This window comes from Pangasianodon hypophthalmus, chromosome 16, assembly GCF_027358585.1.
Source record: "Pangasianodon hypophthalmus isolate fPanHyp1 chromosome 16, fPanHyp1.pri, whole genome shotgun sequence".
In the NCBI taxonomy this organism is placed as follows: domain Eukaryota; kingdom Metazoa; phylum Chordata; class Actinopteri; order Siluriformes; family Pangasiidae; genus Pangasianodon; species Pangasianodon hypophthalmus.
Genome location: NC_069725.1, coordinates 11,738,895 through 11,755,301, shown reverse-complemented (window position 1 = coordinate 11,755,301; position 16,407 = coordinate 11,738,895). Strand labels below are relative to the sequence as shown.

The window sequence follows — 16,407 nt, the reverse complement described above, 5'->3', positions numbered from 1 at the left end:
AGCACTATCTGCCATCTTCTGTAAACATGAGTTATCAGACACCCATAATTGGCTAGCTTAGCTCCAATCATGCAGAGGAAAAAGTAAAGGTACGTCAACACGTACAGAGACTCGCAGCGACAAAGCAACCAGAGACTATTCATTTTCAAATTTTCGGGTGACATGAGCGACAGCGACTGTCTGCAGCTAGATGTGGGCGTGTCCAGAGACGCGACGAAGTTGAGAAAAGTTTAACTTCATGCAAATTTGGAGTGACTTGGTGCAGCGACTACCAGGGGGAATGAAGACAGTAGAGCGAACATGAGCGCACCGTGGCTTTGAACAAGCTATGGCCATAAGCTAGGCTAATTGGTGCTTGCGCTTTCACCGCAACAATGGAACAATGATGGCAACAATGGAAAAGAGTACACACTGCTTCTCCTTCATCTTGTAGGACAGTATGCAAATATACACTGGTGAATTTTATATACAAATGCTCTTCCTCCAGATTGTTTAATTTTAGCGGCAAGAATCCTGGTTTATTGTCAAAGGTGGAACACTGCTTGCGCCACCCACTGATAACTGTTACTATGGCAACTAGTAGTAAGAACGCCTACTGGCAACTTCATAGTACAGCGACTGGCGACTCGCATTGATAAAATCGCTGTATGTGTACCTTGACATGTTCATTTCCATAATTATATGAGAGCAAAGAGCAATTTTATAGGATTTCATACAACTAATAAAATGCTATGATTGCTATTTCTCCCCAAACCTACACCTTACTGACCTTTTATGCGATTTGGGTATTTTATACCCTCCTGTATATAAGACTGTGTTAGCGAACCATGACGGATGTGGACATGTATCTTCTCCCTTATGCTGTCTTTCACAGCAGTCTACAGTAATTAAGAGAGCTTTACTACCTCACTGGGGTTATGAAGGGGCTGGTAGAGTGGCTTCCTCATATGTTAAACAAGCTGAACAATTTCCCACTTAACGTTTTAGAGAAGTGTTTCAAACAAAGACAATTATACAGTGAGGGCTTCGGCCCACGTATATTCGTAATTGAAACAGAAGAGCTAGCCAAAAGGGCTAACTCAATTTTCTCTGGTATGTACTGTACAGGCAGACTGAAGCACATACGCCATGTATTATTCAAAGCTGAGGTGAGCTGAATCCGCTGCTACTCAAATTCTCTTGAAAATAAAGGAGGTCTCGGATTGTTGGGCCAGCTAAGCCTACTGTGTCCCAGTCTACTGGCTCACCCAACATCCTGAAAAACACACCACAAAACAGTGTAATTGCCCCTTCACCCTCTAGTAGCTGGAGCAGATGGAGCTGTCTTTGTCTCCGGTACATCACTCAGCACTCCTTCAAAGAGCATTAGCCTGCACTGTACAGCAACTTCTTCATTTGTGTAGTTTGATAGTATTTGTTATTAAAAATCACAAGTTATAGAATACAAATTAAATTGAGTTTGAGTCAGAATGCTTAAGCACACAAACAGCACAAGTGTGAGTGCATGAGTGTGCATTAGGAATATAGGCACACAGCATGAAGTACTAAGCTACTAATGATACACTAATAGTGTATCTTCATTGGTGCACTAATTTATGATATTGTCCTCTCATTTGGACCCAGTTACAGTGTTGAAATACACTATATGGCCAAAGATTTGTGGAGATCCATGAAGTCTGATCATCACACCCATATGCGCTTTTTGACCATACCATTCCGTATTTAGTCCCCTTTTACTGGTATAATAACCTCCACTCTTCTGGGAGGGCTTTCTGCTAGATTTAGGCGTATGACTGTGGGGATTTGACCATTCAGCCACAAGAGAATTAGTAGGTCAGGCACTGATGTTGGGCTAGGAGGCCTGGGGTGCAGTCAGCGTTCCAATGCATCCACTCGAGTTCTTCCACACCAGCCTTCGCAAACTATGTCTTCATGGACCTTGTTTGTGCACAGGGGCATTGTCATGCTGGAACAGGTATGGGCCCCTTAGTTCTACTGAAGGGAAATTCTATACAATTGTGTGCTTCCAACTTTGTGGCAACAGTCTGTGAAAGGCCCATGTATATACATAGTTTATAGTTATAAACCTATGTAACATTACCTATTAACTTTTTGTTACTTAAGAGGAAATTCTGCCTTTAATATTCATGATTTTTTTGTAGTGTAGCCTTTAATATAATAAGGACTAAGGTCTAAGTAATGGTAATTAATTCTGAGATGGATCCCGGACCATTTCTAAACCAAAATGATCCGGAATCATTTTGAAGGGATGCCATGATAAGAGAGATTTTATGCTATTATATAACAAAAGACATTTTCACTGTGCTGTAATGTATATGTGATGAAATAAAATCATCATCATCATCATCTATATCTTAATATTATTTGAGAATATATTTGAGATATATATATCCAAAACAAGAAAATCCTAACCCTACATGACACTGAGAAACTAGTGCATGCTTTTATAAAGCTTAGACTGGAATATAGTTGCTACCCTGCTTCCATTTTAAGGAAGCTTCAGCAAGTCCACAATGCATCAGCCGGCATCCTTACCAAGAAAAGAAGCATGTTTCCAGAGTCTTATTCAAGCTACACTGGCTGCCTATTAAGTCCCACTTTGACGAACAAGTCCTGCTTATGACATCTGTAGCTCTGAGTGGTTTAGTGGCAGTGTATCTTGCTGATCTCCTTAAACAGTACAGTCCATCCCAGGCACTTTAGTCCCAAAGATCAGCTGAAAGATGTTTTTCTTAGCCTTATGCTCTAGAATAGTGTTCCAGAGAACATTAGGAATGCTATCTCCATAACCGTTTTAAAATCTAAATTAAATATTTGTTTCATTTGGCATATTCTTAGTCCTGGTACTTTTGTATGTAAAGCACTTCATGTAAAGCACTTGAACTTCCAAACTAAATAATCTAATTTAGTTTTAATGGTAATTAGTCATTTAAATGTCGGCATGCGAGTGACTGAGGAATGACTAAGTGGTAAAAGAAATATTAAGAATGGCAAAACCGACAGATTTGCATTTATATATAATCCCAATAGCGTCCAAGTATAAATCCCATATGAATGTCAGTTTCTTTAATCGCCATGTTTTAGCACGCATATTCATAAGCTTTAAATCTATGCCTGAGAAAGCCTTTGAGACAGACTGTATGGTTTTGTTAGTGTTTTAGTTTCCTGCGTTCTCTTATGCACAATGAGGCCTGAATCACACTGGGCCAATTTAACTCTCATTACAAAGATTAGTGCTCACACAGCCCATGGCAAGAAAAAAAAAAACAAATTAATATGTCTTAAGCCTTTTGTAGCTCTGCTTAGTTGCATTAAGATGACTCTATATGGACTTGGACTTGGACTGTATAACATGTCTTGTTAAGTCCTTGTACTGGAGCCAAAGGATATTCCGTTCATTTGTAATTTAGTTTTTCAGATCAGGTGACCAACATGAATATTGAACTTGAATATAGAAATTTGAAAAGTAACACTGGGAACTACTTTCAGTGTCTTTCAGTAAATCTTGTTCTGAATTTAATTATTTAAATATAAATTTGTCTTGTGGTCTCTGGCATGTTTTGCTCCTCTGAGTTCATTTCCAGGAGGGAAAGTTCTCTCCTTTCTGAAAGAGCTTTATTGTGTCTTTCTATCACCCCAGTAAATCTCAGTAGAAGAGGATATCCTCAGCACCTCTCTCACATCCCTCACAACACCATCTTGCTTTCCCTCTTTCTTTGTTTGAAGTGTCTTTCAGTGTGCTGAAGAACGAACACTTGTATTTCATACTGCATGACAAGAAATATAGGCTTATTACTGGTGCTGAGCCAGTGCTGAGCTTTTACACAAAGTTTTTGTCCTTTTTTTTCTTTTACTAAAGCAAGAAATAGCAGGCAGGAAAGCATGATAGCACTTATCATCTGTACAAACCCAAAGCGAAGACAAACTGCAAATGCATTTTGTATAAAGTGAAGTATTAACAGACTCTTTACACACTTCAAAGAGATTTCTCACTGAACATGCAAATATAAGAAGCAATACATGGTTGTCCTGTAGCAAATTCACAATGAATCCCTGTGTCATTTCTATTTATGTTAAAACAGCTCAATTTCCACTAAGATTTCCTTCTCACCAAAGCTGTGATTACTTCTATTAGTGGTATGGCAAGCTTTCTGATTGATTACCACCCTGTTTGCTGATAGCGCTTAAGCATGCAAAACAATTACCTCGCTTTGCAAGAGGATCTGCTGCAGGGAGAGAGGGGTGGAGTCACTCCCGAACACAGCTACTCCACTCTGGCATGTTTATTAATGCACTGAGATTCTATAGGAAGGTGGAGGCTGAGAGTAAGGCAATGTGGGAGGGCTGAGTGCAGTGTAATCATTTAAGCTGTAGGCAACCAAAATCCATTTTCCCAACCGTGACCTGTACGGTTTTTCAATTATTCGTGCTGTTTAAACAATTACACATGAACGCATTCGTGTTACGCACTCTGCATTATTCATCAAATCCAGTGGGGAAAGAAGTTTGGCTTGACGAATGCAACACTAAACTTCACACCCACAGATGTGGGAAGGAGCTGAAAAGTCAGAAAGAATGAGCAGGCGTAAGGGTCGGCACTGGTGTGTGCTGGTATATTTTAGTGTGTGGTGTGTGTATGAAGCACGAGTTTGCCCCACCCTCCCCAACTGGTAGCTGTCATGTGATGGGGAGGGTTTGCTAGTGCGTGGTAACTGGCAAGATTACTTTTACTAGATGTATAGCAAATTAGAGAAACACTAATATTTTCTGCCATTTTTAAGGTTCTCTTTCAACAATATGTAATGATAATAGTACCATTTCTCTCCTTAAATCAAAAAACAATTACAATGATGGAAGGTGCTAAATAAAACTTATAATGAATTATATACAGCAAACTATTTTGTTACTACAAATACTGTATAGGTTTATTCTAAGGCTGAACAACCAACTATATAAATATGTATAATTTTTGTACCATTACAGCAAGAATTACTTTTGCAAAACAAAATTAGTCATACGACTACAACAGCTGCCAGTTTTTATTCAGGTATGTTTTTTTCATGCCTCCCAAAACACAGATTGCTTCTTACTCTTGCACGCTAGGTAGGTTTTAACAGAATGGCACTGAATACACTGTGTAGTGCAGATCATGCCACTTGAGAGTCAACCACAGAAAAGAACAGATCCGAAGGCAAAAGTAGAAAAGTATTTATCTTTCCAAATTTACTCCTGTAAGAGTAATCGCAATAAAATTCTTTTTACAACTACTCAACACATTAATGCACATTATGTTTGCCACAACTTGAACCATTGTCTAGACTTAAAAGTCTCTCGCAATTTACAACCAAGTAGGGCTTACCTATTGTAATTTTTAAATGTTATTTATAACAAAAATAAAATGTTCCCTGGAATAGTATATTGTAACAAATGTCAAAGACGGGCAAGGAGGAGACGGGAACCGAGCGAACTCAGACGTAACCTTTAATCATAAACAGAACATAAACAGACCATAAAACACAAAACACGCATGCATCTCTCTCTCCCCCATCGGCGTCTCCAGCCGCTCCTTTATCCCTCATCCCTCTCAGCCAAATCAGGGCCAGGCATGCGTCCTCACAGCCTGGCCCCTCCCTCCTGCTTGTCACATATATATGTATACACACTGTGCAAAAGTCTTAGGCACATGCAAAGAAATGCTGCAGGGCAAAGATGCCTTCAAAAATAATGAAATTAAATGATTCCACATTAAAAAAGCAGCAAAAAAGCAGTAAATAAATGAAACAAAGATAATATTTGGTGTGACCACCCTTTGCTTTAAAAAAAATTGTAGTCTCAGGTACAATTTGTGCAGTTTTATAAGGAAATGAGCCATAAGTGTTACTGAGCATCTTGCAGAAGCAGCCACAGTTCTTCTGGAGACTTTGACTGTCACACTCGCTTCTTATTTTTGCAGCAAAACCCAGCAGCCTTCATTATGGTTTTTTGTCTGAAAAGTGTCTCTTATGTAATATGCTGCTTTCTTTACTGACATACAAACATTGTTCTGTAACATTTAATTTTGTGCTGGAAATTTAAAATATTTTTATTCTGACTCGATAATGTAGAAGTCATAAAATAAAAATCCATATCAAAGTTTGTACTAAAAAAAATAGAGTGCTTAAGACTTTTGCACTGTACTGTATATATATTTAAAAATGAGCTGCAGGTAAAAGTAAATCCATGAATCTGCCTCTCTGTGGTTCTACCCTAATGACTTCACCTGTGCACACAGGCGCCTTCAGCGTGAAAGAGTTCATTCTGGGGCTTGGTGTGTGTGTAATACAGTTTAAACAAAGCTGTTATTTCCAACTTTAAGCAGTTTTGCTAAAGTAGCACTTCATAATGTGCTTAGCATGGAAACTCATATTGGGATAATGAGATGTTTCAATGATTTGCTTCCATTCAATCAATAGATACCATTCATGACCTTCGTATTTTTCATGTACCTCGATGCTGAATTTAGCTCAGAAAGGCTGACTGACAGACCATTTGTATTCCTCCTGAAACTCAAGAATCCATTGCTATTCTGGATAAGACCCACTCCTGGTAGAACCTGGCTGCTGCCCGGCTATGTGATTCGAAGAGCAGTCACTGTAATCCATAAATCATAGGAGCACCGTTTCTTCACCCAGAAATCATATGATGCATATCCATTTGGAGAGAGCTGGAGGATTTAAAGGTGAGACGATGCATGCTCTCACTGAACACTGTTCTGTCTGCATACCTTCTAATTCTGGAGCTGTCAACATTTGTTTCACCAAACGAACACATTTACAACTCCATTAAAAACAATAAAAAAGAATGTTTGGCTATGCATCGCTACCGCTCTTTATGTTCTCGTCTCGACTACGGGGCCCTAAATCATCCGACACAGAAAAACTCACTGTTTTACTGAAGGGGGTCTGTTATGACCCAGTGCTTCAAATGAGCCTATTCCATAAAGCTGTGAGAAATAAAATTATTGGATGATTGTTAATGAAAGGAAATGCATTAGATTTTCACCTGCTGCTGTGAGGCTTGTGGATCCCTAAAACACAAGTCATACAAAGATAAACTATATAAAACTACAAGTTTGATCCTGAGCTCGGGGTACTGTCTGTGTGCTTATTCATGTTATTCATTGCCTCTGTGTGTAAATGAGTGTGTAAATGTGTGGTGTTCCATATAGGGTTCTGACACTAAACAGGATAAAGCAGTTACTGAAGATGAAAAAATGTATGAATAGGTGGTAGGTATGAGAACATCACAGTGTTATATAACTGTTACATGTGTTAGAAGTAATGTAGAATAATGAGATTTCGAGGCTAGTAATAAGTTGAGGTGTGCACACATACTGTATATTTTATATTATTTACTAACATTCAGCATGTAAGTACATTAAATTTCTTTTTGCCTTTCTGACAAAGCACAATTAACTTAAATATATTAAACCTATTACTGAAACAGATAAGTGAATAGGTTATTGGGCTGTAAACAATATACTATGGCAAAAACATATGTAAATCAGTAGTATTATCCCATCTTAATCTTGTCATCTACAACCTCTTTTAGTGAGTGTGTCTAAATTTTACTGTATTCCAAGACAAAAAAAAAACCCATAGATCACAGAATAATGATTCAAATTGATGGTGCTGTGATTCAGTCAGCAGTTGCTCGGGAGGTGAAAGCAGGTGACATTAGATCAGATCAGTATTCATAGATGCTGAGAAAGAGGGGGAAAGACAGGAAGCTTGAAAGAGCAAGAAAAAGAGATAGAAAGAGAGAGTGGCACGCAGCAGATGGAGAAGAGCCGAGGGTCAGAACTGTACAGTGCTGCCATAGTTCCTGCAGGGAGACGCCACTGTCAGAAAGGATGGATGGATGAGGCAGAGATGGATGTCAGAATCTCTGATAAAATAATGTACCTTCAGGACCTGGGTTATGTAAGACTCTTAAGCTGTCACTGTGTGCCAGAGTACATGCAGGCAGATAACCTTTGTTTTGCCAAAGATATAAAAAAAACTCCATTTATCTGTTTGCTTTCAATGTGGGCACACAACCAGCAAGGCTTCCTGAAGAAAGAAGCGAGAGAGCCTCTTCTGCTGCTTTCACTCCTGTGATATATTTAATACACACAAGAGCGAGTGAGATGTGGAGCCTCAGCCGGGGCCCTGATTCTGTCAGAGATGTTTTGTAGCAAACACAATGGGCAGTGTGAACACGCCTTCAGTCTGTGTTTAGTGCTCGGTTAATGCTTTAAGATAAATTAAAATAACAGGGCTGTGTTTCACTTGCAAGTTGCACAGTAATAACATGCTGAAACGTGTTTGTGGGGCCATGTGGCTTACTGCGATATAAAATTGGAAAGGAGCATCCAGTATGGCTTTATATACAGTCAAAATAAATTATATGTATATGAAATTATATGTACTGAAATACTCACTTACCCTAATGTCCAAAAAGAAAAACTAGAATTAGAAAAACTTTTGAGGGAAAAAAAGATTTCACACATTCCCATTCAATAGCTCTCTCTACATTCTTAAGAAAAAAGAGTATTCTTCAGTTTGTCCCTCTGGGGGAAGCCTTAAAGGTTCTATTTAAAGCCCTACATCATAGGGGTTTGCTTTCAGAAAGGTTTCCACAGAACCCATTTAGAGCCATAAACCATCCAAAGAACCCCTGAAGAACCATTTTTCCTAAAGTGTAGTTTCTTCAACATAGGTTTTTGTTGACATCTTTCTGCCCCAGAAATGATCTCCATCCCCTGTAGGAACAGAGCTCTGCCAATTTCAGCAAAAAAACAAAAAAAAAGCAACTCACGAGACATACAAAGCTTTACCATAGCAGGTGAGTTGGATGGATGAAACAAGAAATTGCAGTTCACTTCACTGCCATTGCAACTCACCTCACAATCAGCAGAGGGCCCAAAGAATTACAAACTGCTCCTTTAATGGCAGATATCTAGCTCAGTACAAGGACTACGGATCATCTAGCACACATCTAGCAGCTTTTCCGAAGCTTTGAGCACAAAAACGGACAGCATGATCTAAGGTATAAACATCTTAGCTGAGCCGATCAAAGAACCACGAGTGAAAAAGAGAGATGACCCACTAATACATGCCATGGTCAAAGACATAGAGACGTATTGATCAAGGTGTTCTTCCGCAATGCTACAGAGCCCTCTACTGATTCACACAGCCTCTAATGATCCTGTCGCTGAAGTCTTTAATGTAATTACCATCCTGGAAGGCTTGTTCTCTCATCAGATACATGCTAAGCAGGAAAACACAATACTGCAGTATAAGTGATATTTGCTTTCTCTCTTTTATATCCAACATCACAAAACAGTGCTGGGAACAATGCAGCCCTAAAATCTGACCACTAAGAAATAAATACTATTTATATTTCAAAAAATGGTATTTCTAAAAGCTCTTACAGAATATCATCAAGGGAACAGAATATATCTGTTGGATAATTAACAGCAAACTAAAAATAACACCAAACAAATATACTCTTCTCCTTTGATGGTATTTGTGTGAAAGCTTTTACTTCCTGGTGGGTTGCCTAGTGGGGTGTTCTGTCTATACAGATTAGTGTAAAGTAGGTAAAGCATGGTTACTTTCTGGATCTGGTGAGTTCAAATTCCTGACAGCAAAACATGCTGCTTATGTATGCATGACAAACATCATCTGCTTTGTCCGGTTTCTTCCGTCCACGCTGAATAAAGACCCCTGATTTTCGTGATTCACCCGCCATTGCCAGTCCGTCTGAGACTCGGAGTGGGAGAACAGCCTGTAGAACATCTGTGGACAGAGCTGCTCCCTCACACCTACTCACTCTGTCTCTCTCTCTCTCAATCTCTCCGTCTCTCTTTGCTCTTCTTCACATTCAGGCACATACATAATTATCTATTCTGATCCCCGCAGGTAGAAAAAGCAGTGCTGCAAGCCCTCCAAGCTGCCTCAGCATGCACACCACCGACTGAATTCAAAACACAAAAACAGCACTGTGCCTATTAGTATTACTTTCCAAAAAAAACATCTGTAGCAGATGGACCTTCTATACTGATGATTGAGGAAGACTGTATTTGTACCAAATAATACAAATTTAAATTAAGTGTGAAAACCCTTATTTTGTCACAGAGCATGAAAAAAAATCTGAAAATATGACAGTACAACTAAAGTCAAAGCTCGGGTCAAATGCAAGTCAATTCATTACTGGATGAATTCACCAACATGAAATCTTGAGATGCTACTAGGAATAAAACTGAAACATGATACAAGAAGAATTACAATCATTTCAGGGGTAAATTGAATCAATAGTTTCTCTTATAGTACACAGACATGCTGTTCTCCTCCTATTGATGATTTCTATCTATAAGATATTTTGTTTCATTATTAATAGCATATTCATCTATGTTATGTCCAACACTGGTTCTTTGCCCTGAATCTATTAGCACTGAGCCCCTGAACCTCGTGTGGTATTGTAATGAAATCTGCACTTATGTAAGCTATGGAGCAGTATTTGTCTTTATCCTGCTAGAAATTCAAATTCAAACATTTGAATTTCAAAAACTGCTCAGAAATGCTTGAGGAAAATCTTTTGACTCGTTAAGAAATACGAGGAAACATTCTGTATCTGCCATTTGTAATTTCTTTCTCTGAGATCATTTTGGTCACGTCAATAATTTCGATGAAACGGCCACTACCCAAACACTAATAATTCATGAACTGCCAACCCTGAAACCCTGGGCAATCAAAAATCCTTTCAAAGCACCCAGTACTATTACTTACACACACACACACGCACACACACACATACAACACAATCAGTCATTTCAAAGTGCTGATATTCTAAGGCATGAAGGTGACAGGACACAATGGTCATAATAGTACATAAATGTAGCACTTAACTGCCTGAGCCAGCTGACAGAACGGCAGATGCGAGCGATTTGTGCCACTGGTTTCAATTGATTTTCTTTTTTTTTTCTTTTCAGCTTTTCTTTTTGCCTAGGGCTTTACAACATGCACGTGTGTACTTTGAACAATATTGATCATTTAGATGGTACAGACAGTGTTTGACCCCACCACGCATTCGTCTCAAATACAAACACAAATTCTGAAATAGAATGTTATTTTGTACAAAGCGACTTTATTGTGTATTGGCATCATTATGATAATTGAAGAAAAACCCTACTGTGTGTTTTTTTAACCTCAAAGACCCATTGTCTCTGGAGAAAGTTCAGAGCGTCTGCTTGGTTATTGATGCAAGAATTTTTGGAAAATAGGACAAAAATAGGCAATGCCAACAAGTGTGTTCTCTCCTGCAGTGCTCTTTCTGCTTTTATATATGATTTTTTTAGAATTTAAACCTGAGTTTTTAACATACACTAGGATTACTCATGAGGTCTAACATTTTCCTGTTAAATCTAGTTAGTTTGCTTTGAAGTCCCAGTGAGCATTCATTCATTATTTCATCTTCAGTAACCATGTTACCCTGTTTATGGTGGATCAGAGCCTATTTCAGGACCACTGAGCATGAGCCAAGTCACTAGGCAGCATGTTTTTGGGAAGTAGAAGGAACCTGGAGAACCTAGAGGAAATCCACAGTGACAAGGGGAGAACTCTCCACAAGCAGTAAGTCAAGCTCACACTCAAACCGGTGACACTAGAGCTGTGAGGCAGCAACACTACCCGCTGCACAGTTGTGCCGCCTCCCAGTTAACATGACTGTACAATACTGTAGTCTCTGCATGATCATAAATTTGAGTGATAGATGTCCAACAAGACACATACGATAGAGCTTTAAAGACCAGATGAATTTGCTGATCAGACTGATCTGAGAGCTGTGTATGTGTGTGGCCTAACACTCCCAGCCTGCTACACCACACAAACATAAAAAAACACCACAACTGTTGCATACAATATATACTGAACCTCAATTGTAAATTTATGACAGTAAACTGGAAGGCTGCATTTGCTAGTTTGGCTTGCTAGCTTTCTCTTTGTTCACTTGCAAGTTTAATTTTTGTTCGCTAGTTTGCTAGTTTTTTCCTTCACCTGTGAATGTATAGTTTTGGTAAAAGCTGAGTAGGAGAGAGACGTGACATTACACATATAATTGGTTAGGATAAAGCTCATTTAAACTAGGACTGAAAGAAAACAATTCTGACAAAGTGTATATAGATGATCACCAATTAGAAAGTCCCCAATTACTCATAATAGAGATGGATATTGTGGCCCAGGAGCATCATTAACATACACAGAAAGCATTCACTAGATACTGCTTTAGAGAGCAAAAGAGAGCAATGCTCTTTAGAGAGCATTACTGTATTTATGTCTGTTTAGTTTTAACGGTTAAATTACAAATTTAATAATTAAGTAAAAACAAATGAAAAGGAATGGAATGCAATTTGTTTTTCTCAGTCAGCCTACTGCCTAACGCTGCTTTTCGTTAAAAAGATTGCATACTTTCTGACAATATTTTTGTATTTTAGTGGTAGAGAAGAAACATTTCTTATTAAGTATTAAACCAACCCCAGGCACCTTCCAGCTCCTGATGTTGATCCAGCACCTATGTTTAAGAAACACACACACACATCCTTCTCCACCTTTTTAAACTAGTTAAAAAAGGTTTTTCAGCTCAGAGTGTCACGGACACCTTAATCTTTTCCAATACTCCTCCATTTGAGTGGGAAAGGAACACTCCATATGGACACATAAACACTATCTCATGTGACTCATCTCTCAAGCTCCTAAACACTAATGTGATCTTACACAATGGTGAAAAGCTCATAAAAGCTCAATATGGGCGAATGTCTCACAGCATTGTTCACATTCAGATTTACAGTCTGCTGAAATCTCCCAAGCTAAAAAGCTTATCCTGACAATAATAGTACCACATTTACCGGAGCCATAGATACTCTGAGGACTATTCTCATCCCTGAAATGTTCCCCATTCAGCTCGATCTCAGATAAGACTCTTAGCGAGCGGGACTCTTCCTTTAGCGCTATGTCCACTCTAATGAATAATCACTGTAGAATCATAGACACAACAATAGATTGCTAAAGAATTAACAGCAACCTTTTTTTTGGAAAAGAGAAATGATTAAGATATTTAGTGTAAATGTGTGATATTATTCTTCAAGTGTCTGAAATATAAAATCAATTCCAATTGAAGCCCCAATCCCAGTAAAGTGGCTCAGGCTGGATCAGTTAACGTGAGTGGACCAGGCTCCATTTGCTATTACTGCCCTCAATTTAAGGTGTGAGGTTACGAGTAGCAGCACCACGGCTCCATGACAAATGAGGTACCAGAGAGCAGCTACCCAAGTGCTGGCTAATATGTCACACCGATATCACCATCACAATATAAGATTTATAAGCATTTGCAATATTCGCATCCGCAATTCCTTCCTCAGTCATTAGTTTTCTACTGAATTATATTTAAATAAAATAGACCTAGCAGTGCATTAGTCAGCTGTGATCAGCTCAGCCTGCTGATAATAAAGCATAATTAATGCTAAAACATCTTAGGCTTGATCATATGAATAATGTTGGTCAAACTCATTCACACTTGGACTAAATAGAGTAACCTGGTATAATTACAGTCATCATTTATTTTAATCCCCTGGGACACTATCTTCTGTTCAATTTCTACTTTCCCTGTGTGACTGAACAAGACAAATAACTGGGTTAGATGATGAGGACTTAAAAAATGTCAGTAAGTCGATTTTTCTGACATGTTTTGCCACACAACTCATTTCCCGCAATTACCATGCGCAGTCAAAAAGGCTCTTCGCTCGCCAGACATTTTGTGTTCTTCTAAGTCTCATCACCCAAAGGGAGTTTCTATTGCTTCTATCATGGTGTCCATGTAGTTACAGAAACAATCTAAATATTGGTCTAACAGTGACTGATAGGAACCCAGGTTGCCCCCTATGCAATATTTTCACATGGTTAGTCAATGGAAACCCAGCACTCAGAAAGACTTGCAGCTTGAATCGAATTTTGGTGTGCAAATGGTTTAATGTTCAGCAGTGTGTGTGTGTGTGTGTGTGTTCCATTGTTTGAAAGAAATCTGCAGTGCTCTAGGGAGTTTCAGCTGGCAGTAGGGCACAACGCCGGGATGAAGATGGGCCAGAACCGGACTCACCAAGGATCTGGATGTTGGTCCCAGGTGGTGCCAGGTGCTGGTGTATGGTCTCGTAGAAGGTGGCATCACACACCAACATGACCGTCACACTGATCCACACCCACAGCAGCCACGACATTCCCACACCCATCTGCAGACACACACAAAGCACATACACTCAGCAGCACTCGCAAGCTTTCCTTCAGCACGTCTTAGTCAATCTCACGCTGCAGAACTACTGTGCATTACTCTGACCTCGTTCCTTAACCCGCACCCCCTCACACACACCTACACAACAACACTATTCAAAGAGTAATGGAGCAAGTTTTACAGTAGTCCACTTACTTCTGTCATAACACAAGGTAAAGGTAAGGTCAGATTATCAGTGTTTAAAATGACTTATTATTATTTGACTGAGAAACTGTTGAGGTGATTATAAAAAAATCTGCTGCTGCCTCAGGTGGATAGATAGATAGATAGATAGATAGATGCAGGCAGACAGACAGACAGACAGACAGATAGATAGATAGATAGATAGATACATACATACATACATACATAGATGCAGGCAAACAGATAGATAGATAGATAGATAGATAGATAGATAGATAGATAGATAGATAGATAGATAGATGCAGGCAAACAGACAGACAGACAGATAGATAGACAGATAGATAGATAGATAGATAGATAGATGCAGGTAGACAGAAAGACAGACAGACAGACAGACAGATAGATAGATAGATAGATAGATAGATAGATAGATGCAGGTAGACAGACAGACAGATAGATAGATAGATAGATAGATAGATAGATAGATAGATAGATAGATAGATAGATAGATGCAGGTAGACAGACAGACAGATAGATAGATAGATAGATAGATAAAGACATTCCTCCTGGGACTCATACCTCCCAGCTGACTTCTTTCAGCCGCACCCTCTCTTCCTTTCAGCCCAAAATTAAGTAGGAAAGTGACCAGCAAGTTTTTGGCTGTTGTTGTTTTTTGCTGCTTCCACACAGCTACCCAGTGGAAGTGGGTCTGAGTGCTGACATACTCCGAGCGCACTCCATCCTCCAGCACTGTGCATGCTGTAACGCTATTTCACACTCGGAGAAGAAACTGCAGCCTACTCATCACTGAAGCACGTGCTAAGCCATAATAAAGCTCCATATCATATCACTCTGTCCTGCTCTTCTCTCCTCTCTTCATCCTCTCCTCCGTGCTAATGACCCTGGCGAGGCTTGTTCGAGTGCTTCTCTTACAGGACACAGGACCCACTGAGGGGAAGAAACCTACAGGAATGCGCTACAAACTAATCACTTACCTGTAATCCACTAGAACCCGCCAAATGATGGACTCAACACGTAGCGCTTAATCCATCCATGATGAAGTTGTGAAATATTCCACTCGTCCTGCGGGCTGTGGTCCTCCGCCGAACTCCCTCCGGTGCCTCCTGCTCTCTCAGGTAGCGTCCGTCTGAGCGACCGCAAGTGCAATCAGATCAGACTGGAAGACATTAAACACAGAGACTGGAACACAGAGAGACTGGAACACAGAGAGAGACTGGAACAGGGAGAGACTGGAACACAGAGAGACTGGAACACAGAGACTGGAACACAGAGACAAAAGCGCTGTGTGCAATTTAAACACCGCAGAGCCTCTCACTTTACCCCCAACCGCCACACGTCACTAACCCGAGGCGCGAGGACCAGTTTCCCCGAGACTCTCTCTTTCTCTCTCTCTCTCTCTCTCTCTCTATCTATCTCTATCTATCTACCTAACACACACTCTCTATCTATCTATCTATCTATCTACCTAACACACTCTCTCTCTCTCTCTCTCTCTCTCTCTATCTATCTATCTATCTACCTAACACACACACTCTCTCTCTCTCTCTCCCTCTCTCTCTCTATCTATCTATCTATCTATCTACCTAACACACACTCTCTCTCTTTATCTATCTCTCTATCTATCTACCTAACTCCCCCCTCTATCTATCTATCTATCTATCTATCTATCTATCTATCTATCTATCTATCTACCAAACTCTCTATCTATCTATCTATCTATCTAGATGCTTCAGTCTAGCACCGTTGGTTTGGTCTGGCAGTCTGGATAAACTAAACCCATTAGAAATCTAAGGACTAAAACCATCCAAAGAAACCTTAAAGAACCCTTTATTTCTCAGAATGTATGAGGCTTTTTGTCTGTCTGTCTGTCCTTAAACAAGA

General features: G+C 39.5%; 1 protein-coding gene across 4 annotated transcripts in view; it reads right to left on the bottom strand.

The window, feature by feature from the left end:
• The window catches only part of tafa1a (TAFA chemokine like family member 1a), a 47,588-nt gene extending 31,701 nt beyond the window's left edge, over nucleotides 1-15,887 (bottom strand). Inside the window, exons 1-2 of one of the 4 annotated variants that reach the window (XM_026921031.3) lie at nucleotides 15,085-15,887; nucleotides 14,194-14,323 (exon numbers count right to left, since the gene is read on the bottom strand). In XM_026921031.3, the coding sequence (XP_026776832.1) occupies nucleotides 14,194-14,323 (130 nt within the window). In that variant the 5' untranslated portion in view covers nucleotides 15,085-15,887. Of the gene's footprint in view, nucleotides 1-10,952; nucleotides 11,137-14,193; nucleotides 14,324-15,084 lie in introns of those variants that run through there. The other 3 variants (XM_026921029.3, XM_026921032.3, XM_053240877.1) reach the window with 3 other exon arrangements.
• Nucleotides 15,888-16,407: the final 520 nt, after the last annotated feature.